This window comes from Crinia signifera, chromosome 7 (genome assembly GCF_055691185.1).
Source record: "Crinia signifera chromosome 7, ASM5569118v1, whole genome shotgun sequence".
NCBI lineage: Eukaryota > Metazoa > Chordata > Amphibia > Anura > Myobatrachidae > Crinia > Crinia signifera.
In genome coordinates, this window is record NC_139223.1 from 152,995,260 (window position 1) to 153,018,374 (window position 23,115).

Below are 23,115 nucleotides of genomic sequence, written 5' to 3' on the forward strand. Positions count from 1 at the left end.
ATGCCAATATATACTTAAAACCATGCCTAACACATCCATTGCACACATTAACCCTTACATCAATTGAAGTGCATTGGTTTGTATTTGTCCCTGTGTAAAATATTATAACCAATCTACACATATACTGTTTAATGTGCAAAGAAAACCAACAACTTCGAACTTGCATAAAATATTTATTTAGTCAACTTTTAAACATTTAAATATAAAAAAATAAAAAAATTAAATTACAGTAGCAAGTCCCTAAGGTCCTGCAGGTCTGCAATTAGCAGCTGCAAATGGTGGCCCATCCGCATGAGGGCCCCACGAACACCCTCATCTTCTTGTGTTGTGGCATCTGTGGGCATGTCAAAGGGGCAAAAATTAGTCATGATATTCATGCATACATTTCACATACTCCGACATAAATCGAAGAAATGCAAGGTGACATGTATGTATATATATTTATATATATATATATATATATATATATGTAGAGAGATAGAGACACACATAGATAAATATATATGACACATACATATATACATACATGCAAACTTTTTTAATTAATACTGTGTTTTTGTCCCTCTACCCTTTACTCTGCAGAAGACCTAACAGTCATAGTGTTTCTTCGGATTCACAACCCACCCATGACTAACCAATGACAAGCATGTCATGTCCTCCGTCAATAACAACTTGTCACAATCTCCTCAGTCTAAGTTCAGTGATGGTTCGTGGCATGGGAGTTATGCAAATGTCAGGAATGCACAGTACACATCCTCAAAATCATAATTCAGTCTAAACCAACCTACAATTCTGTGAGGGGAAAAAAACAATCTGAACCACAGGGGGTGTTTAGGTAGAGGAGGCTCCAGGGACACTGACAACTTGTGACTCCATTCTAAGGCAGGCCTGGCCATACTCCATTTATAGCATACATCATATAGTTTATAAATATCATTCACCTCAAACATATATTCAGCTATATGATGGGACAGAATCTACGCTTGCAGCAGGTGAATTTAATCCAAAAATGATAAACTCATCCCTTTACTCCAGGATCCTGTTTAACTACAACGGTTATGTGGCAGTCAAAATGGAGCTCCAAGCCATCCCACAAACCTGTGTAATTAAGATGTGTCCTGGATAAAAAAGGGATGCCTTGGACACCCCATCTAACCCGTACCTGTATCTGTAGCTACCCACTTTGTGTTATGTATTAATAGTATTGTAACAAAATTTATCCTCACCAGTGCTACATAACAAATACCAGTACAACTAATTGATGAATGATGCATTATGTATACATACCGATCTGTTCTGCCTCCACCGCCTCACACGCCTCCTCCCCCTCTGAATCGGCCGACTCCTGGACAATCCTGGCCTCCTCAATAGGCTTGACCGCCTCAGCCACCTCCTCCACATCCTCCTCCGCCACCAACATCTCCTCCACATCCTCCTCCGCCACCAACACCTCCTCCACATCCTCCACCACCACCTCCTCAGGCACCTCCTCCTCCTCCACCACCTCCTCCACCACTTGCTCCTCCTCCTCCTCCACAACATACTCCTCCACCACCTCCTCCTGCACTTGCTCCTCCTCCTCCTCCACAACATACTCCTCCTCCACCACCTCCTCCTGCACTTGCTCCTCCTTCTCCACAACAACATCCTCCTCCTCCACCACCTCCTCCTGCACTTGCTCCTCCTCCTCCACAACCACATCCTCCTCCTCCACCACCTCCGGCACCTCCTCATCAGCCTGTTGCATCTCCTCAGGCACCTCCTCCTCGGCCTGGGCTGCCTCGGCCTCTTCCCGTGCCTGTCGTGCTCGGGCTCGTGCTGTGTGGTAGAAAACAAACATCATTGTCAATGTAGGGTCATTGGGGCACATGTATTAAGCCATAACAAGAGATACATGGAAGGGTGATAATGATCGAAAACGATGCTTGAAAGTTGCTCCTTACTGTTAATGGACTAAAAAATCTGACATTTAAGTTATTATGTGATTGTTAGTAATTTGTTAAATCATTACAACCCTTGCATTTATCAATGGTTAACACATATTACATCAGGCACATTGTATGCATCAGAATCAATAATTCTATGTAATTACATATAAAAGGCACATGACTGCATGTTAACCAGGAAGAAGCACACATAACAGTCTAGGACTTTTAAACCCATGGACACCCACTTAACATTCTACAATTTTTATTGTTTATATATGCTATGATGTAAGTGCGAAATTTCATAGCGAAAATACTCACAAACAGCTATTTCCCTCCTAATCTCCTGCAGTAGCTCAGGCTGGCGCCTGCGGAGGTCTGACCAGCGCCTCTCTAATTGGGCGATGCTCCTCCGCACCCGGGTGCGGGCGTAAATGCGGCGCCCTGCCGCAGCATAGGCTCGCCGCTTTTGCCCATTAGTGATAAAGGGCCCTGCACGGCCCAGCCTTGTCTCCATGACGGAGACCAGTGCCCGAAGCTCCGCAGGCGAAAATGGCTCTGCTCTGCGTGTCTCCGCCATGTTAGCACTGGCATCAATCAACCAATCATGTGCTGTAATTGGTTTATCACAGTTATTTGTGTTAATAACTTTATTGTTCATCTTTACATGAACAGCGTCTCTGCGCCAACACAAATGGCGAAAAATTCGCATGCCTTAAAAACGGTAGTGCTGATGTATGGCAATGAACAAATATAATATATATAAAACACAGTGTGTATGCACTTTGCAAATCGAATAACGCATCGCACCGCCAAGCAACGCGTGCTATAGCTTGGCAACGCATAGCTGTACTTCGCATTACTTACTCTATGCATCTATGTGTATGCGTACATTTATGTTTAAAAGACACATACACATACGTGCAGGTATCCTGAGTCCACCATTATACACCAGCGCTGCCTGCCTGCCTGCCTGCCTGCCTGGCTCCTACTTGAAATGTCTAAACATGTTAATAAATTCAAATATCATATATATATATATATATATATATATATATATATATATATATATATCTGCAAACAAATCATACATCAACACAGAAAAAAGTCACCAACACATAACAAACATACATGTGTTAAAAAGAGAATAAATCAATGTACTCACCAGACATCAGTGATAGTATCAACTACAATAATGAAGATATAACAAACACATAAGATCCCTTGCACAAGGAATAATTATGAGCACCTATATTGTACTTCCACCAAAACTAAGCACATATGATAAATATCTCCTATTTCTTTGCCATTAGGAGGGCAGGCTGGCTAATTGTCGTTTTGTAAGACTGACAACTAACACACTGTACTTATTTGAAGGGGTGATTTTTACAATAATTGGTGTGTTCTGGTCAACTATATAAAATGTACCTGAAGAATCTTTGCACCACAGAGTCCCGCAGCTGGTATCCCCTCCGGCATTCAGGGGCGCGGGATGGGCGCATGGGCGGATCTTGCGGCTCAGATGGAACCTCCCACTCATCAAAGGGTATCTCACGCCGCACAGCAATGTTATGCAAAAATACACACAGGCCCACGATCCTCGACACCATTTCAGGCGCATACTGTAAGTCACCACCAGTGCGGTGGAGCACTCTAAATCGACCCTTTAAAAGGCCAATTGAGCGCTCCACCACTTGCCTGGTGGCAACATGCGCCCGATTGAATGCCTCCTGTGGGCCCGGTGCTGGGGAGCTGTACGGCGTAAGTAGCCAGGGCGTACATGGGTAACCGGAGTCACCCAGAACCCACGCATCACGGCCTTCCAGCTCTTGTAGTCTTTGCCAAATCCCGGTTTGTCGGATAACATGAGAGTCATGGGCACTTCCGGGAAACTTCGAGTTGAAGGCGAGAATTTCCATGGATGGGCCACATACCACCATCACGTTGAGTGAGTGGAACAATTTCCGGTTCCTATATATCTTCTCACTTCGTGATGGAGGCACAAATGGTACATGGGTGCCATCCACAGCCCCTATCACATTAGGGAAGCCAGCAATTTGATGGAAGGCCTGCTGGCTTCTGCGAAGTGTCTCGGTGGCAAATGTCATGGCCATGAAGTGCCCCTTGCGCCTAAACAAGGCCGACGTCACACGCCTAAGGATTCGGCAGAAGGCCGGCTGAGATATTCCAGCAAGTACTGCCACTACTTGTTGGAATGATCCTGAGGCGCAGAAATGCAACACCGCCAGCAGCTGTGTGTGAGGCGGAATTGCTGTCGTGATCCCGTGAAGAGGTTCCAGATCACTCTCAATTAACGAGAGAAGATCCAGAATGACATGTGGCGGTAACCGGTACCTAGTAAGTACCTCATCATCGGGCATACCAAACAGAGTCACCCGTGTGCGATAGATTCTAGCACGTCCTGGCCTCCTTGGGCGACGAGTGGGGAGAGCCGCAAGTGCCCTTAGCCTCCTAGCCATGAAAGCCATCATTGCTTCAGCAACCTATAAATAAATGAACATAAATAATGATGCACCTATGCACATAATGGCCATATCCGACAACAAATATATTTGTAGGCTTCAATACGTACAATAGATTGCCGCCCCGTGAAATCACGAATATCCATTTGACTCTATAATGATGTAACAATAATATGAACTCAATACACACCGTCCTAAACACACAGATGCTTACAACATCTAACTACTAAACACTACTTGAGTATCATAGGTGTCTGCATTTGTTGCCGACATCATGTACTATGAGACATTTCACCTATTGCTGGGACATGTTGTCCTGCAATAGATGGACACACACAGGTTTAACACCTGTGAGTGAAATAGTGAACATGTGACATGTTGCAATAATGCTACAAAGCCTTTGCTGGCCCAACAATCTGTAGTCAGTGAGGCAATGGTGCATACATTAATACACTTACATTGTTAATGGATATCATATCTACAAGGACCATGGAAGAGCTTACCTTAGACCCTGACAACTACAGATCTGGAGACAAATGATTCTAGCAGCAATCCACTATTTATATGCCTCTCACATGTGTTGTCTATAACATTACTGATGAGTATTGCATGACTTGTGGCCTGGATTTTCTAAGGGATTGGGTTACTTTTAGATTTCAAGCAAACTCAACAATACCACAGTAGTCATGAACAATCCCAAATAGCATGTATATTGTGCGATACTCACAGGTGTATCAGAAGATTCTATGCAATGTTAGAATTGGTGACCGATATTTAATGTAGAAGTTACGCCAGGTTTTACACAATGGAATTTCCGCAACTATGGGCGTGGCGTATGCGGCGCGAAAAAAACGCGCCGGGTACTTATGTAGTAACTGGGCTGCCGATTTTGAAATCGGGTCCATCGCATCGCATCGCACCCGACCATATCGCATGCGATGCGATGCGATGCGATGCGATGGACCCGATTTTTCCATAGGATTCAATGTTAAAATGGACTCTGTCCATTTTAACATAGAATTCAATGGGAAAAGGGGTCCTTTTCATACCCCTACTATCCAAGTGGGCATGGAGTTGGATATAAACCTGTGGCGAGCGTAGCGAGCCACCGAGCCCGAAGCGTGGCGAGCGTAGCGAGCCCCGCGAGGGGACACAGAATACCGTCCCCTCGCGGGGCTCGCTTCGCTCGCCACGCTTCGGGCTTTATATCCAACTCCATGCCCACTTGGATAGTAGGGGTATGAAAAGGACCCCTTTTTCCCATTGAATTCCATGTTAAAATGGACTCAGTCCATTTTAACATTGAATCCTATGGAAAAATCGGGTCATCGCATCGCATCGCATGGTCGTATGCGATGCGATGCGATATCGCATCGCATCTGATTGTATGCCTTAACTTAAGGCATACAATCAAAAAATCGGCAGCCCAGATACTACATAAGTACCACGCGCCGTACGCAGGCGGCCGTTACGCTCGCGCACGGAACGCAGCTGCCGCTGATGTACGCCAAACAGGATACCCAAACAGTATATAAAGGTGTATTAGAATGTGACAAAGTTGCTGGTAACATGTCTGGATCGCAATCTGAGGTGGACCAGGAGTTGCAGCAACTGTTTTCCAGGATGGACTGCAGCACCTCCTATGTGCCACTGCACAGGCAGGCAGTGGGAAATGATGAGGCTGCTGGCCCATCAACAGCAGGGCAACCTGCAGCTGGCCCATCAACAGCAGGGCAACCTGCAGCTGGCCCATCAACAGCAGGGCAACCTGCAGCTGGCCCATCAACAGCAGGGCAACCTGCAGCTGGCCCATCAACAGCCTCAGCAGAATCATTTGGAACACAACCGGGGACTTCACAAGATAGTACCATGGGCAGCACTTCAAGTACAGCGAGACGTGCCCGTGGGCGTGGGCGTGGGCAAAAGAGGGCAACAGAGGAACCAAGTTCCAGAAATATGGCATATGAAGCACAGGAGCTTGCCATCCTGGTTCCGCGAGCACGTGATTGGATTGAGTGTCCACCGGATAGGCTGACACACACACGCAGATGGAAGATTTGGGAAGACATAACTGCAGAGATTAATGAAGTGGCGCCACAAGTTCGTGAGGCGGAGCACGTCAAGAAGAGGCAAGTTGTTTTGTGTTACATGTGCCCAGTAATAGACAAGTAATGTTTGAATTCATGCTTAGATGGATTTTGCAAATGGCCGGTGAGGTTGGTACGATACACAGACATGATTGACATGTCATTTAGTTGAGAGTTATAGTAGGGTGAGTGTGAATGTGTATTGTAAGGGTTGATATCATAGTTGAATGTAATGTTATGTTTTTGACATTAAGCACATGTTGTAATATGTGGCACATAGCAATGGCTGCAACAGCAAACATCTGGAGAGACATGTATTCATATGTCAACTTACATTGCAGGTGGCAGGACTTCAAAACCAGCCTGAAGAGGAAGATGACCAAGCGGTGGGAACACAGCCAGAGATCTGGGGCCGGGCCCATGCCATCACGCCTACAGTTCACCCCCCTGGAGTTGATGGCCGAGTACTGTGTTGCAGTTGAGGAGGTCAGGGGGGTGAGCACCATGGATAGCGAGGCCCCAGCTGAAGTGTTTGCGTCTTTTGTGGAAGGTAAATATTTGTCATGGCATAACATTGGGGAAGTAATTATCTTAGAATGTGTCCTAATTGTGTTTATCATTTTCAACAGACACCCCACTGCTTGGTGAAGAGTCTTCTCAGGAGGTGGAGGAGTCCGTGCCACCTGGCCCCAGTGGTAGGCCTGTGCAGCAGCAGGCATCGGTCCAAGCCGATTATGCCAGCTTGGCCCAGATGCTTGGAGACATTAACCAGCAGGGAGAGTTGGCATCAGAACGGATGCATAGGACAGAGGAGATCATGGCGAGCTTGGCCAGCACCCAGCAGTCCATCGCTGTGAGCATGCAGGCCATGGCTGAGGCGCATCAGGCCATGGCTGCAAGTGTTCAGGTGCTGGCCGAGCAAGCCACGCGTCAAAATGATCTCCTCCTCCACCATAATGAGCTTATGGTGGAGCTAGTTGACAGCAATAGGGTCCTAATGTCATCCGTTTCTGGTGCATTACCACCAGCAACACTCCCTGCTGGCAGGAGGGGTAGACCATCCACCCCCTCACCAGCATCTGCTCCACCTGGGCCAGCATCTGTCCGTGGCCGAAGAGCTGCTGCACAGGCCAAGGAGCCTACCAAGGGCAAACGTGGCCGCAAATGAACTTGTGGCTGCATTAATCTCCACCGTTATGTGGTCCCAACTCTTTCATTGTGCTGTGTGTGTCAGCTTCTTGTGTCCAATCACGTGCTGAGGGTAACCAGATTAGCCCTTGCTTCAAATGTCATTTTTGGTTCCCCTGTTGCCCTCTTTTGCCTGCCATTACTGTCTGCTGTACTTGAAGTGATGTTGCTAAGTCCCTTTGTGTTCCAAATGATTCTGCTGTGGTTATGAATGTGTACAATTATATTTATTTTCTATTATAATTTATTTATGTACATTCCTGCCATGCTTTTTGGTATTTATTTATTTTTTATTTTTTATTGCTTCACAGTGTCAGTGTCTGTGAAATGTATTGAAATAAATGTCTTTATTTCTCCAAAATTGTGTGGTTTAATTAGTACATGTAGAATACACATGTGTATTGATAGTATTAATATTCAGTGATGTCCATTCTTAGCAGTTTCAAAGTACAGCATATGTGTGTGTTTAGTAAAGGTTCCTTGAAGCAGCAATGGTTTCAATTAAAGCACTGACAAGCGTGCCATTAGTGAGTAATGAGTAAAGGAGTCGATTGTATTGTGTTCAGCTGTTAATGCTTGTAGTCATTAGGCGTTCCGTTCGCCTACCGCAGGACAGAGTGGTTTCCGCAAAGCAATACTTGCCTTATGGACACCGCACATTTCTATCGGTCTTGTTCGCGTGCATTCGGAGTGCTATCCGAATGCACGCCCCCCAACATAAGTGTACTCCCCCGTGTCCGCCCATGTTTCCACCCAGTTTTGCCCACTTTGAAACTACGCCCATGTGTCATTCCGCATGACGCCCATAATACGCCCATATTTCCCGAGTGATTGCGGTGCACAGTTTGGTACGGGATTAGCACGAACAGGTACGGAGTCAATGCTTTGCACATGCGCCTTGCGTTCCCCACGCATGCGCAGACGCCGGAAACACGCTTTCCGAAAGTATTCGGGAAAGTACGCATCAATCAGAATAAGGGCCATAGATTGTAAGCTTCACTGGGGCAGGGACTGATGTTAATGTTCAAATATTCTCTCTGTAAAGTGCTGGGGAATATGTGTGTGCTATATAAATAACCAGTAATAAATAAGTATATTTCTACCAGTACCACTTAGGAAGACTGTGGCTTTAGAGATGTACTACAGATTCCAGCAAGCCCGTCTGTTATTTGCATAAATAATGGCATAATTAACATTTTCTTAGCAGTATCTTTGGAACATAATTGAATGAATAAAGTGTTTTCATGTGGACATCCAAAAAATGCTGGGAATTCCAATGTTCCAGTGCAATCAATCCCCTCCCTCCCCACTACGAATGGCCGTTTGCGCAGAAATGCACATAAGCAAACCCCGGCTATCGGGGCAGGATCCGAATTGACCATCGGGGCAGGGGCGAGTGATCCTGCATCGGCCCCTAAATGTATTGTAGTGACACATAAAGGGAAGACAATGCTGAGGTCTCCTCATTGTGAATCACTTAAGAAATGTAAGCAGTTGCACTGAGATGTACTCTAGTTGGAAGGGTAAATTCTGGTTAATACAGGTAGTCTCAGTTCTGCTATAAAGATGTGCTAAGTATTTTAGAAAATGAGTGCACCCCTGTTTTGGGCACAAATCTCTCCGTGTGTACAGCCCATAGCGATGGCGTAGTGCGGTCCCATGCGTCTCCATTACCGGGTCAGATTTTTAGCGCATGCAGGCAAAATCTAATTAGAGTTAGCACAGATCCCTTAGCACACATCGCAACGTGTGTATAGGGCATTACAGCCAGTGCTGATATTATAAGGTATAGGTTGATTATAAGATAGTTCATTGCTCCCTATTGTACGTGCCAGCCCCACACTCGGGAGAGCTACGTTACCTCTGCTACATGCTATAAGGTAGCTGACTAGAGGTGTGAACAGCGAGCCACAAACCAAACTCCCTTGCCTCGCTCGCACATTTATATAGACACTGCGCACAGCATCTATTCACAGGAGATGGAGGGACAGGGGGCATGGCCAGCAGCTCTCAGAGCGCTGGCCATGCCCCTCAACAACAAAATGGGGCGTTGCTTCACCATCATTTCCATAAAGCCACACCCTCTTTTACAAGGCCACACCCATTTTCAGGCCCGCACGGGTGTCTTGATCCTTAACACTTGAAAGTTGGGAGGTATGCACCCTGAAGCCCATCCCATCAGATACATTGCGTGTAAAATTAGAACTTCAACACCAAATCGCATGGAAGGACTCCCGGGGTTCTGCTGGGGGAGTTCAAGAGTAATCAGGTGCATATTTGCCTACTCTTGAAAACTAGTTTCAGGGAGATTATAGTTTGTAGCAGAATTTTGCACAGCGCCCCATTGAGGGAGGCGTGTCATGCTCCACCCAAAGGGTGTGTCTATTTCCATATATGGAGAGATTGTGAAGAGGGATTGTGAACGTGGCACCTAGAAGCGTGGGTGTGTACTGCTACATCTGAGAGGAATCTTTTTAAATTACTTATATCCAAATGTAGATGATCCCCAAAGCAGTTAGTAAGAGATACTATACTTGGTACAGTGCTGGGAAGTGGTGCTGATGATTCAATGTAAATGTATCTATCTCTCATTCCTTTTTTTCCCCCAAAAATGTAAGAGTGTAATGTGGGCTGGGTGAAATGAGGGAGATTGCTAGACTAATGAGGGAGAGAGGGAGATTGCTGCTATTTCAGTGAGTCTCCTGCAGAATGGAGGAGGGTAGGCAACTATGATCAGATGCGACTTGAGCCTCAGACAAGTGGCAGTAGCGTATAGGGGCCTTTACAGTTCCTATTAGGTTTCATATTTGGCCTAGTTTCAATTAAAATAAAAGTTATGTAAAATTCAGCATTAAAAAGTATAAAGCTGCTGATGCACAACATTACAAAAGGAAAATAATGATGTAATAAATAATGATATAGAGAATGTTGTCTCTCTCTGCACATCTTTTCTGGTAATGTTATTGTTGTGACCTCTGGTCCAGTAAATGCTAAATAAAAAATCTATGCAACAGCAATGCTGTCATTTAAAAAATAAATAAAAGATTGACTAAAAAATATTTTGTCAAAATGACCCCTCCCTTCTCCAAATCAGCAAGAGGCCCCATCATTCCGGAGAAGGATCTTGAATGTTATCAAGCAAGGAATGAAAAGGAGTTAAGTTCTTCCTTACTTTCCTTACTGCCAGTTAAAACCCCTTCACTAAAATGTTGTGCCGCTCACTGATTAAGCTTCTGAGTTCTTTATTATGGAGGAGCCCAGCAGTACTGAAGGGTTTCCACATCTCCCCCACCGCGTTATCCAGCGCTAATCCTTATAGCCAAAACTGTTCTTGCTCAGATTGTAAAGTGTTATGAAGTTATAATACCTATGCTGCGTTTTACAATTAAAGGACTGTCTGATGTTCCTCTATGTTTGTATCTGATGTTGTGGCTATTTAATTTACTAGGACTGTGTTTCTGAGGGAAGCGGTCACCTATTAGAATGAACTTAGGTCTACAGTCATTAGGTCGACCCCACTAGGTCGACTGGCAGGAAGGTCGACTTGACTTAAGGTCGACATGGGCCAAGGTCGACATGACTTAAGGTCGAATTTGCATAAAGGTCAACATGAGGAAGGTCGACTGGTCATAAGGTCGACATGGGTTTTTCACAGTTTTTTGAGCCGACATGTGCCGACAGGCGGTATTTCATGCCCTACCATCCACTAGGGCGTGGAGGAGGTTATTAAAGCTGTGGCGAGCGAAGCGAGCCACCGTGCCCGAAGCATTGCGAGCAAAGCGAGCGATGCGAGGGTCCGATTCTGATTGCCAATTGTGTCCATGTCGACTGTGTCGACATTCGGGTAAAAAAAACAGTGAAAAACCCATGTCGACCTTATGACCAGTCGACCTTCCTCATGTCGACCTTTATGCAAATTCGACCTTAAGTCATGTCGACCTTGGCCCATGTCGACCTTAAGTCAGGTCGACCTTCCTGCCAGTCGACCTAGTGGGGTCGACCTTATGACTGTAGACCTAAGTGTGGTCTGACAGATGTACCGATTCCGTTTCTGATGGTAGGGACAGTAAGGAAAAGGCCCCCATACATCAGAAGTGCAGGGGGGGGGGGGACGACCCTCATATAACCTCCAGTAGCTTTCATATCTAAATGCATCCCATCAGGACTGTCTTGTAATCTGGTGGGACTGCCATGCCATGGAATCCTATCCTTATGTGCAGTATACCTCCTATTAAACTTACAGATTGTAAGCTTGCGAGCAGGGCCCTCCTACCTCTTTGTTGGTTTGTTTCTACCCAGTTTGTTTTATCACTGTTGTTTCCAATTGTAAAGCGCAACGGAATATGCTGCGCTATATAAGAAACTGGAAATAAATAATAAAATAAATAAACATTACCTTTACCCCACCTGAATCCCTCTAAACCAGTGGTGTCAAACGCATGGCCCTCCAACTGTTGTGGAACTACATGTCCCAGCATGCCCTGCCATAGATTTAAATAATTTATTGCTAAAACTGTGGCAGGGCGTGCTGGGACGTGTAGTTCCACAACCGTTGGAGGGCCATGAGTTTGACCCCTTTGCACTATACATATAAAATAGATATTTTCAATGACTCAAAGTCATGACAATTGTGTAACATAGGTTCCACCTGCTGCATCAATAAAGATGAACAGCTCTAGATTATGTTATATTTTTAAAGCAAACATCCCAAATAATGATCAGTTTTAGAAAATGATGGGATATTGTGTTTTATTTGTTCTCTGTGTGCGGAACAACAATTTCTCATATTCATATAGTTTCCGAAATAACATTTTATTTCCCACTACAATAACTCCTGAAGGATTAGCCGAAATTGTATTTGGGTAATCCATGAGCATCCAAAAGAAAGAAATAAACATGTTTCCATTTCACTTACTATGAATTAGAGCATTACAGTTAATACCAGAGTATTATTGCAAAAGATAATTTTACATCTGAAATTCAATTAACAATTCTGTGCTGGTTAAGGAATCAAATTCATTATTATCTGTTTTATAATCACCATTCAAAGAAAAACAAACTGTAGACAATTTCCACTTGTCTGTTAACTAAAATGCTAGTGATTTTATTCAGAAATTCAGTAAAATATAAGCAACTTTATACATGTTCTAGTGGTGGAAGTTTATCAGACATGACTCTATCGGACTAAAACAGTTTAAACACCAAATTTAAATCCCTCTTTAACATTTTAGCCTCTTTCTACTTATTGGGCCTGATCCTACATCACTCAGAAGAAGCCGAATACAGCCCTGTTCCGATGGTTGGGGGGTCTGTGCATGCATATGCGCATATTTGCGCACCTGCAGACCCCTACGTTAAGTCGCTCTCTAAGCAGTGTTGATGATGATGATGAGAAGTGAGTTATTTGTATTGCTTTTTACTGTCTGTATTTGTGGCTTATAGCCATTGGGCCACATTACAGTTGTACTTTTTAATTAAATACTTTTTTACTGAGACTGGTCCCCTTCCTCTTTGTTTCTGGCATATACCTCCAACACGTGAGGACACAGTTAGAGTGGATTTAAAGGGGACTAGCTCTCAAAAGAAACCGCTATATGTGTATTACACTTGCACCTCCAGTGAGTATGGTACGCAGTGACCTTGGCAAATTTGAATAGTTTATCTGCATGTGGTGATATTTGGATACAGCAGTTAAAGAAACCTTGATATGCTTTAAAGCTCCTGTTTTTACAGTAAGTATGGTACGCACCTAAAGATCTCTCTCACTCACTTTGGTATATTATTCACACTGGTGAACCCAAAAAGAAACCGTTATACACTTTTAGTACTCCACATCAGTGTGAGTTTTGGTACGATTTTGTTCTGGGAATACCTAACCGCATATATATTTACTAGTTTGTCTCACTTACACAATTCTTTGCTTTACTTTTCCTTCATCACAAGAAAAAATATTCTGTGGGACATACAAGTCAAGCGCCATCATTGCCACAAATGTACGTTTTCATGTATGTTGGTGGGTGCCCTCATAATGCATTGGAAACTGTGTTTGAAACAAAGGAGATAGCTTTCAAATTGCAGTGCATCCAGAAAATATTCACATCGCTTAATTTTTTCTACATTTTGTTATGTTACAGCATTATTCCAAAATGGAATAAATTAATTTTTTTCCCCTCAAAATTCTTCACACAATACCCCATAATGACATCATGAAAAAAAGTTTTTGGAGATTTTTTTATTTATTTTTTTGAATATGATGCCACAAGCTCGGCACACCTATCTTTGGGTAGTTTTGCCCATTCCCCTTTGCAGCAACCTCTCAAGCTCCATCAGGTTGGATGGAAAGCATCGATGCACAGCCATTTTCAGATCTCTCCAGAGTCTACAAGTCTGGGTTCTGGCTGGGCCACTCAAGGACATTCACAGAGTTGTCCAGAAGCCACTCCTTTGATATCTTGGCTGTGTTCTTAGGGTCATTGTCCTGCTGAAAGATGAACCTGCACCCCTGAGGTCAAGATTCATTCATCTTTACCTTTATGGTTTTTGGGTGTTACCCCACAGCTGTGACCGCTATTTAGGATGGCCACAGCGAACCCTATACTGCCTCTGTTGATCTGCCCCAACAGATGGCCAGTACCTGCAGATGCTAAGGCTTCACCTTTAATCGCCACATTTGAAGGGGCAAATTAAGTCTGCCCCAACTCCGGTGCAACCAGGTCTTGGTACTGGAGATCCGCTAGAGACAGTCAAAAGGTGAAACTGACTAACAGGGGCCTGACTGGGAAAAACACTAATGGCTCCTGAGCCAATCCCAGGGAAATAAGTAAACAAAATGTATAAGCGACCTTGTCACAAACCAAGGAGGACCTAGTCATAAGCATAAGAAAAGACACCACACAAAACCACAATGTAACACCACGCAACAAGACACAGCAAATGACACAAAGAGACGGGTACTCGTAATAACCAGGAAACCACCCTGCATGGGGGAGAAATAAACCAATAGACAATCCTCTGTCAATCCCAGAGGGAATGTACCAATATGGACCAGAGAGATATAACAATACTGTCCACAAGGTAACTGGCAAAAACAAGTAGGAATGGAATAAACCAGGGCTCCAGGTGGAGCAATTACGGTGTCCCAGGACTGGGTCTGGAAGCAGGCAGGAATGTCCAGGAGCAAATGAGACCAAAAGCTTCTGCGGGAAACTGGGACAAACTGGAGGGCAAGTGAATAGCAACAATGTGGAACTAGACTGCTAGAAGCAGTGAGCAAGAAGCTGGTAACTTGAAGCTGGGAACAAGTCACAGGAGCTAAAGCTATAACCGGCATCAGTGTCTGCATCTGCAGAGAATATAAAAGGAGCAAGCACCAATCAAGAGACACAGGCCTCCTGAAGCACAAATGACTGCAGCTGAGACCTAAAGTTAACGAGCTAATTAAGCAACAGCCTTGTGCAGAACAATCACACAGAATTTAGCTGCAATAGCACAGACTCACCATAAGAGACCTAGTCCCATATCAGAAACAGAATCTTGGAAAGCTCACATAAACTGACATACAAATAATGAGCCACAGCAGTGGCTCATGACACTGACTAGTCTCCCAGTTCATGCTGCTCAAAAACACAGCATGATGCTGCCATCACCATGCTTTACTGTTCGTATTGACCTGATGATGAGCGGTGCCTGGTTTCCTGAAAACATGACTGCTGGCATTGACGCCAAAGAGTTCAATCTTTGTCTTATCAGACCGGAGAATTTGTTTCTCATGGTCTGAGAGTCCTTCAGGTACATTTTGGCAAACTCCAGGTGGACTGCCATGTGCTTTTTACTAAGAAGTGGATCTGTCTGTCTACTCTACCATACATGCCTGATTGGTGGATTGCTGCAGAGATGGTTGTCCTTCTGGAAGTTTGTCCTCTCTCCACAGAGTAATGCTGTAGCTCTGACAGAGTGACCATCGAGTTCTTGGTCACCTCCCTGACTAGTTTACCTTCTCCACTGCTCAGTTTAGATGGCCGGCCTGCTCTATAAAGAGTCCTGGTGGTTCCGAACTTCTTTCATTTAAAGATGATGGAGGCCACTGTGCTCAGTGGGACCTTCAAAGCAGCAGATATTTTCTGCACCCTTCCCAGATTTGTGCCTCGAGACAATCCTGTCTCCAAGGTCTACAGACAATACCTTTGTTGCTTGGTTTGTGCTCTGACATGCAGGGGGAAATTTACTAAAATAGAAAATCAAAAAATTTGTATTTGTATTTTGACCACGACTGCATACGGCTGTTTCAGCCGTATGCAAAGTCGTGTTCCGGAGGGGAATTTACTAAACAGTCATATACGACTGCTTTGTAACCCTCCGATGTCATAGTAATTCATATTAGCGGCACATATATGCGGCCGCTAATACGAATTAGTACAGGCAGTCTGCACGGATCAGTCAGATCCGTGCAGGCTGCAAGGTGTAAAAAAAATTTGATAAATAAATAAAAAAAACGGCGTGGGGTCCCCCCCACAGCCAAAACCAGCACCGGGCTGAAAGAGCCAGGTCCGGTAATAAAAAAATCAGAAAACCCGACAAATAGGGGTTCCCTGATTTTTTTTAAAACCAGCCCCAGGCTCCAGGTCCGGGGCTGGTTCCCAAAATACGGGGGACAAAATGACTAGAGGTCCCCCGTATTTTAAGAACCAGCCCCAGGCCAAACCAGCCAGCAGGGTAATGCCACAGCCGGGGGGAGACTTTTTATACAAGTCCCCCCAGCCAAAGCATTCATCCCTACCAACCAGTCAGCCTGGCCAGGGGCCCTGGACTAGTGGGGACCCCCCCACTAAAGGGCCCCCTCCCTCCAGGACTTACCTGACCAGGGTAAAGCCTGGCGCTGTCCCCGGTGGCCCTTCTGTGACACGCCGGCGACACCATCAGCTTCCCGCATCGGACTGAGAGGTGCAGAGATCTTTCATCCTCCGCGCCTCTCATCAGAATGATTCTATTGGCCGCTAGGCGGCCAATCAGGAGCTGAGAAAGTCGGCTCCTGATTGTCCGCCTAGCGGCCAATAGAATCATTCTATAGAGAGGCGCAGGAAGATAAAGGATCTCTGCGCCTGTCTGTCAGTCCGATGCGGGAAGCTGATGGTGTCGCCGGCGTGTCACAGAAGGTGACAGAAGACCAGGACTACGGCAGATCAAGACTTTAGATCTTCCATGGAGGACCTGGGTGAGTTGGATTTCCTTCCACAAGTCCCCCATGGATTTCTTCGGACCTGGATGGACGCCGCCGACACAGACGCCACCGACATGGAGCCGACCGTCGACATGGAGCAGGACAAGGCACCGGACCAAGACCCAGGGACCTACCTACGGCCTCAAGATAGGTAAGTATCAGTATGTATGGGCTTTGGATGTATTAAAGTTTTATTGTGTGTCAGTGTGTATTTATTTCACTATTTTTTTACTGTGGAACTACAACTGTCCCTTTAATGCCCCGCAGGCTGGGACTTGTGGTTCTCCAAGTCCCAGCTTGCAGGGGAAGGCTTGCTGGGACTCATAGTTCCACAGTTAAAAACAATAGTTTTTCATTCTATTTTTTTACACTCAATCAGCCCGGTGGCCACCGCTCCAGGGCCACCGGGGACAGCACCAGGCTTCAGCCTGGTCAGGTAAGTCCTAGAGTGGGGGGGACCCCTTCATTGGGGGGGTCCCCACTCCCCCAGGGCCCCTGGCCAGGCTGACTGGTCGGTAGGGATGAATGCTTTGGCCGGGGGGACTTGTATAAAAAGTCTCCCCCCCCCGGCTGTGGCATTACCCTGCTGGCTGGTTTGGCCTGGGGCTTGTTCTTAAAATATGGGGAACCCCTAGTCATTTTGTCCCCCGTATTTTGGGAACCAGCCCCGGACCTGGAGCCTGGGGCTGGTTGTTAAAAATCGGGGAACCCCTATTTGTCGGGTTCCCTGATTTTTAATTACCGGCCCCGGCTCCTTCAGCCTGGTGCTGGTTACACTGCAAAAGCAAATACGACAGGAAAATAAGGTGTATTTTTCTGCCGTATTTTCGTGGCAGTTTCACACCAATTAGCAATACGGCTGCTTAGTAAATCAGGAACCACCATTCTTTTGAATGGTGATTCCTGTCGATGGTGTAGACATTCGTATTTGTAAATACAAATACGAATGTGCCATCTTTAGGAATACGAATTGCCGTATTTTCGGGATAGTAAATCCCGAAAATACGAATGTGTAAAATGTGTACATGTTATTTCTTCGTGTTTTTTATTTTTATAATAGATTTTCAAAAAACATCCCAAAACCTTTTTTAACATTGTCATTCCACTAAATGTGCAAAAAGTGAAGCGCTGTCAATACTTTCCAGATGCATTGTACGCGGCCCACTAGTAGCTATCATATGGGTGTCGATTATTAGGTCGACAGTAACTAGGTTGACAGTCAATTGGTCAACCGCTGTTGGTCAATAGTGAAAAGGTCAACTAAGAAGCAAGGCAGACATGGACAAAATGTCAACAAAAGCAAAATATCCACATGGAAATGGTCGACACATGAAAATGTCATGGTGAGTTTTTTCAGTCTATGTTGACATTTGTTAAGATGGGCCCCCAATTAGTGTAAAGCGTACCCTTGCATGCCTCGCATTGCTCTCCATGCTTTGGTCTTCACTTTACTGTTCCCAGTTGTAGACCTTGTGTATTGTAAAGTTTTGGCTTTTGGCTGTCGAATAATAGTAATAGACCTATTGACTGTCGACTACTATAATATCAACATTGTCTAGGTCAACTGTCAATAGGTCGTCCACTATTGGTTGACAGGCAGAAGGTCGAAATGGTCAAAAGGTCTACACAAGCAAATGTTCGACATTGAAAAAGGTCAACATGAGTTTTACATGATTCTTTTTTTAAACGGACTTGTTTATACTTTACCATCCCAGAGGGCATAGAGGGATAATATTATAGTGTGCCGTGCACAGCGAGGCACCGTGCCCGAAGCATGGGGAGCATAGCAAAGGGGCCCAGTACACTAATACGGTGTCCATGTCCACCTTTGTCGACATAGAAACACAAAAACTCCTGAAAATATCATGTCGACCTTTTCCCTGTCAACCTTTTCCTTGTGTTGACCTTTTGACCATGTCAGCCTAATGCATGTCAACCTTTTTTATGTGTTGACCTTCTGCCTGTTGACAAATAGGGGTTGACCTATGGACTGTCGACCTAATGTTCCACCTGACCTAATTACTGTTGCCCTAACAACCGTAACTACTATTGTCTAGTGATCCTCTGAGACTACAAACCATATAGCCCCGTACTACAGTCAGGACCTTATTCTGGTCCATTCGCAGGCCAGTGTTTTTGCATTGCGCATGTGCATTTGCTTGGTGCATGCATCCACGAAGACCAAACTGGTCGCTGGGTGCACGCACCCATGCTTGCGAATGGAGGGCGGCAGGCTGGCCCATTAGCATATGGGAATGCCCAGCGTTTCATGGGCGTTCCCATGAGAACGCTGGGTGTTCCCATGCTAATGGAGCCGTGACAGACATGTGTGTGTGGGAGGGCAGCTGACATCACTTCTCCCTGAGCGTACACGCTTATGTAAGGTTGCTCAGAGCAACTTGCTGATCGAAAGATGTGGGAGGGTCCCAGTGGCATGCGAATTGGTGTTTATGTAAAACATCCATTCGCAGCCAGTGTGAACGGAAGCCTCTTGGGATTGGTGGGCCGGCGTACCAGCATTCACAAGGTGGGATCTGGGCCAGTCGAAAGGATACGAATTTGCATCCAAGCGAATGAACCAGAATGGCCCCCTAAGACAGAATTTTCCATATATGGGTGGTAGGGCACTAAGTGCCGTATCTAGTACATCATCACATCTATAAATGTTTGGTTACTGACATTAAAAATGGCCCCCTTAGCATCTATTGTCTTGTAATTATCCAACAACATCGCCCCATCTCCTCTCATATCATGCTAGCACGCTTTTCTGAATGAGAGATTCTAAACACAAAAAATTGTTTATTTGTTTCTGTGGAAATCCCCTGTTCAACGACTTGCTTTGGCAGAGTAATTAGAGATCTTTTGTGTGGAAAAGGACCCGAAAGTCATACTGTGCTGGTTTCTGCACAAATGTGGGAGGACAGAGTGTTCCTGACAGGAACAGATGTATGAACCTGCAATGTAGAACAATGGTCTGTAGTGCAGAATCAGACTCCTTTACAATTTCCTGTTGCTTCAGGGCCATTAGAGTGTACAGCAGTTCTATGGCTTATTTCACAGTTAGTTCAGCAAATATGAAATACAGCTTTGTTTCAAGACTCAATGGGGCCTAAACACAAAGTGGCATTTTCTAAGTGACCTCACTAGATCTAGTGAGATCGCTTAGAAAATGCCCCTACATTGCTCCGTGGGTATGGGCCATAGCAATGCATGGTCACTATCGCCTGGTGTTTAACATCCAGCATGCTGGATATTAATCTCTTAACCACTTCGCTGGTATGTCCGGAAATTTTACAGGCTCAGCTGCGCTGCCGCAGCGGGCTGTCCCGGAAAGTTTCTGGGCATACCACGATACAGTAGGTGTGACCAGTGGTGCCTCCAACTGTGCACCGCCGGTGCACCACCTCTAGTGGCATCCCCATGTCGCTCCCAACACGTGCTCACCTCCAGCAAGTCCCGACTCCTTTGGATTATCCCTCATTCATTTTAATGAGGCATTTAAGTTTGTGTGATAAATACTGCCCACTTTAGCCTCATTTATGTATTATATGAATCAAGAGAATGAGGGGACACTGAACTGTGTTACTTAACACTTTATTGTGTTTTTATTTTTCAATTGGGCAAAATGCTTCTTAAAATGCTCAGTACTTAGGAGGTGCAAAATGTTAATTGTTGAAAGAACAAACCCAGCACTGGTGCAAATGTCAATTAAGTTTGTATAGTGAATCCTTCCGCAAGGCAGACCACTGAAGAGATATGTGTAGGAAGCTGCTAGAAGAATGTGCTTAACATCCTGGTAGTAAACTGACATCATGTTAGGATAAGCAGATGCTGTTATATTGTAAATGTAATTGCAATATGTTTTTCCTGTACATTTTCCTGTTTGGGCTCAATCATCGTCCTATTTTTATTCATTTGTGTTTGCATATTAAAGTTAACCTGTTGCTCCTGCATTTAGAAACTGCTGTGTATATGGTCCGCAGAACCCTTTGCCAGCATCTCAGATCACCGGTCATGGTGGCAGCAGGATAAGATGGCTGAGTAAGCCTAACTTTGCCAAAATGGCCACCTGCTGTCAGCTTGCGAGGCCAGTAAATCAATGTCAGAATATATGCTACTCCCAGGAATTTGGGCCACCTGCTGCCAGCTTGCAAGGCCAGTAAATCGATGTCAGAATATATGCTACTCCCAGGAATCGGGGCCCACGCGCACATGTTAACACCGCAACTGGTCCCACCAACTAAACATCGCTCTACAAGCAATTTTGCAGAAGATTACCTACATATGGTTTATGTTTGTCTTTGAATCAGGCCCAATATCAGTGCATGTGGGCTTTCAGGGTGTAGAAAATCGCAATAGGCATGCCATATCCCAAAGAGTCAGATGGCAAAACCTGGAGTCATGAAACTACACTGAGTTATACTGCTCTAATGATATAGGAAAAACAAACACTAGATCTATGAAAATTATGGAGATGGAAAACTGTTTAACCTAAACTTGTTTGTAATTGTTGACTTTGACCCTTGGAAATTGTCCAACTGGCTTCTTGACCATAATAATTTTTACCGTTTCTCATCAAATATGGTTCCCAACAGCAGTACTCAATCAGATGTGCTAAATAGGGCAGAACTATCAGCTGTACATTACTAGGCTTTCTAAAAAGTTTTTGTGTTTTTTTTTTCCCCTAGGGGCTGCAAGTGGAGTAAAGAAGATCACTGGATTTATCAAGCAATTATCACCCAGTATCCATGTGACCTTACCAATAGGAGGACTTTATACTTGGACATGTTGTCTAGACACCTTCCTTACAGACCAAGAAAAGAATTGGTGAGAGTTCTTCGTGTTTAACAAACCTACCACAAATCTTTTACGTGCCACTACTAGCCCATGGGACAGGCTTGTACTACAGCTATTAAAGTCTTAAGCTTCACAGTATAGAATATATTACATGCATGAAAGAAATTGTTTGTTTGTATCACTCTCTAAATGTAATGGTGCATACACACCGTACAATTTTATTGACCAGTTTTTCCAATTTCTTTCATTCTGGCCCTTCTGAATGATATTGGTCAAAATATCTTTCAGTGTTTATGTGATGAACGACGAATGATGATGCGCCAACCCGCCAGTTGTTCATCAAGATTGTTTGTCAACTGTGCATGCAGCTCAATTTGGATATCTTTAAAAAAAAAGCCTAGACTGTAGCAAGATTGTTCGTCCTTCGTCAGCGTCTTTCATCAACATCTTTCATCCAGTTCAAGGGAAATTGGTCATCACAATTGGTCAGTGTGTATGAACCTTTACACCTTATCTCCAGTGTAATTCATAATTTTCCTAGTGATTTTCAATTCATGGACCATTGTTGCGTACTTGTAGGTGCGAGAGTGCAGAGAGCTGAGCTTTTTTTCCTTACATTTTAATTCGCTGGGTAGGTGGACCATGAAAAGATCTTTGACTTGCATCGCTTCACTAAAGATCAAAGAAGAGCACTGATGGATAGCTGGATTCGCTATAAGAAAGACTTTGTCTTCAAGGCCGTAATGACCATTGCGGAAGCCTGTTCTGCATATGAAACAGAACTCATTCTGGCAAACGACAGAAAGCAGCAGCAAGAGATCTGCGGGGAACTTAAGGACAAGGTAAAATGAACTTTCTTTTCACTATTTTCTAAGCTTTCTTATTTGAAACGTCTGTTTACCTCATGTTAAATTGAATGTATAAAAAATGTCTGTGGTTCAGGATCCAAACATAGGTCACCATGATATTTCTACATGTGTTCCAATTCACCTAGCTTTTTTTGCACCATAGTGTGTGAGATGCATGATATGACTTGGATGCTCCACTCTGAGTAGCAATTTCTACTTATTCCTGAATTTTGCATCTTATTTGCTTCATAGCCGATACTTAGTCACATACAATCACAGCCGAGGCTAGGATGCCTCTCTGTGTTATCCTTAATTTTTCGCTACTCAGTCTCAGGGATGCCACCAGTTTCTAAAGCCCTTATGAGGCTGCCTAACCTGCCTAATGGTAGAGCCAGGCCTGCTTACGGTGTGCTTACGGTTTAATCGTGTCAATTAGAGGGTATGAGGTTTAGGCCATAAGCACCCCACATGGAAGTCACTGACCTGGTGCCAAGATACTCCAATCTCTAATGGGACCTACACACGGGGTGATTTCAGGGTATTTTCTAAGAGATCTCACTTGATCGCTTA

General features: G+C 44.7%; 1 protein-coding gene across 3 annotated transcripts in view; it reads left to right on the plus strand.

The window, feature by feature from the left end:
• CCDC148 (coiled-coil domain containing 148) overlaps positions 1–23,115 on the plus strand; it is a 171,977-nt gene that overhangs the window by 117,285 nt on the left and 31,577 nt on the right. For all 3 annotated transcript variants that reach the window (XM_083154014.1, XM_083154016.1, XM_083154015.1), the window contains 2 exons: positions 21,589–21,727; positions 22,333–22,539. In XM_083154014.1, coding sequence (XP_083010140.1) covers positions 21,589–21,727; positions 22,333–22,539 — 346 coding nt within the window. The remainder of the gene's footprint in view (positions 1–21,588; positions 21,728–22,332; positions 22,540–23,115) is intronic.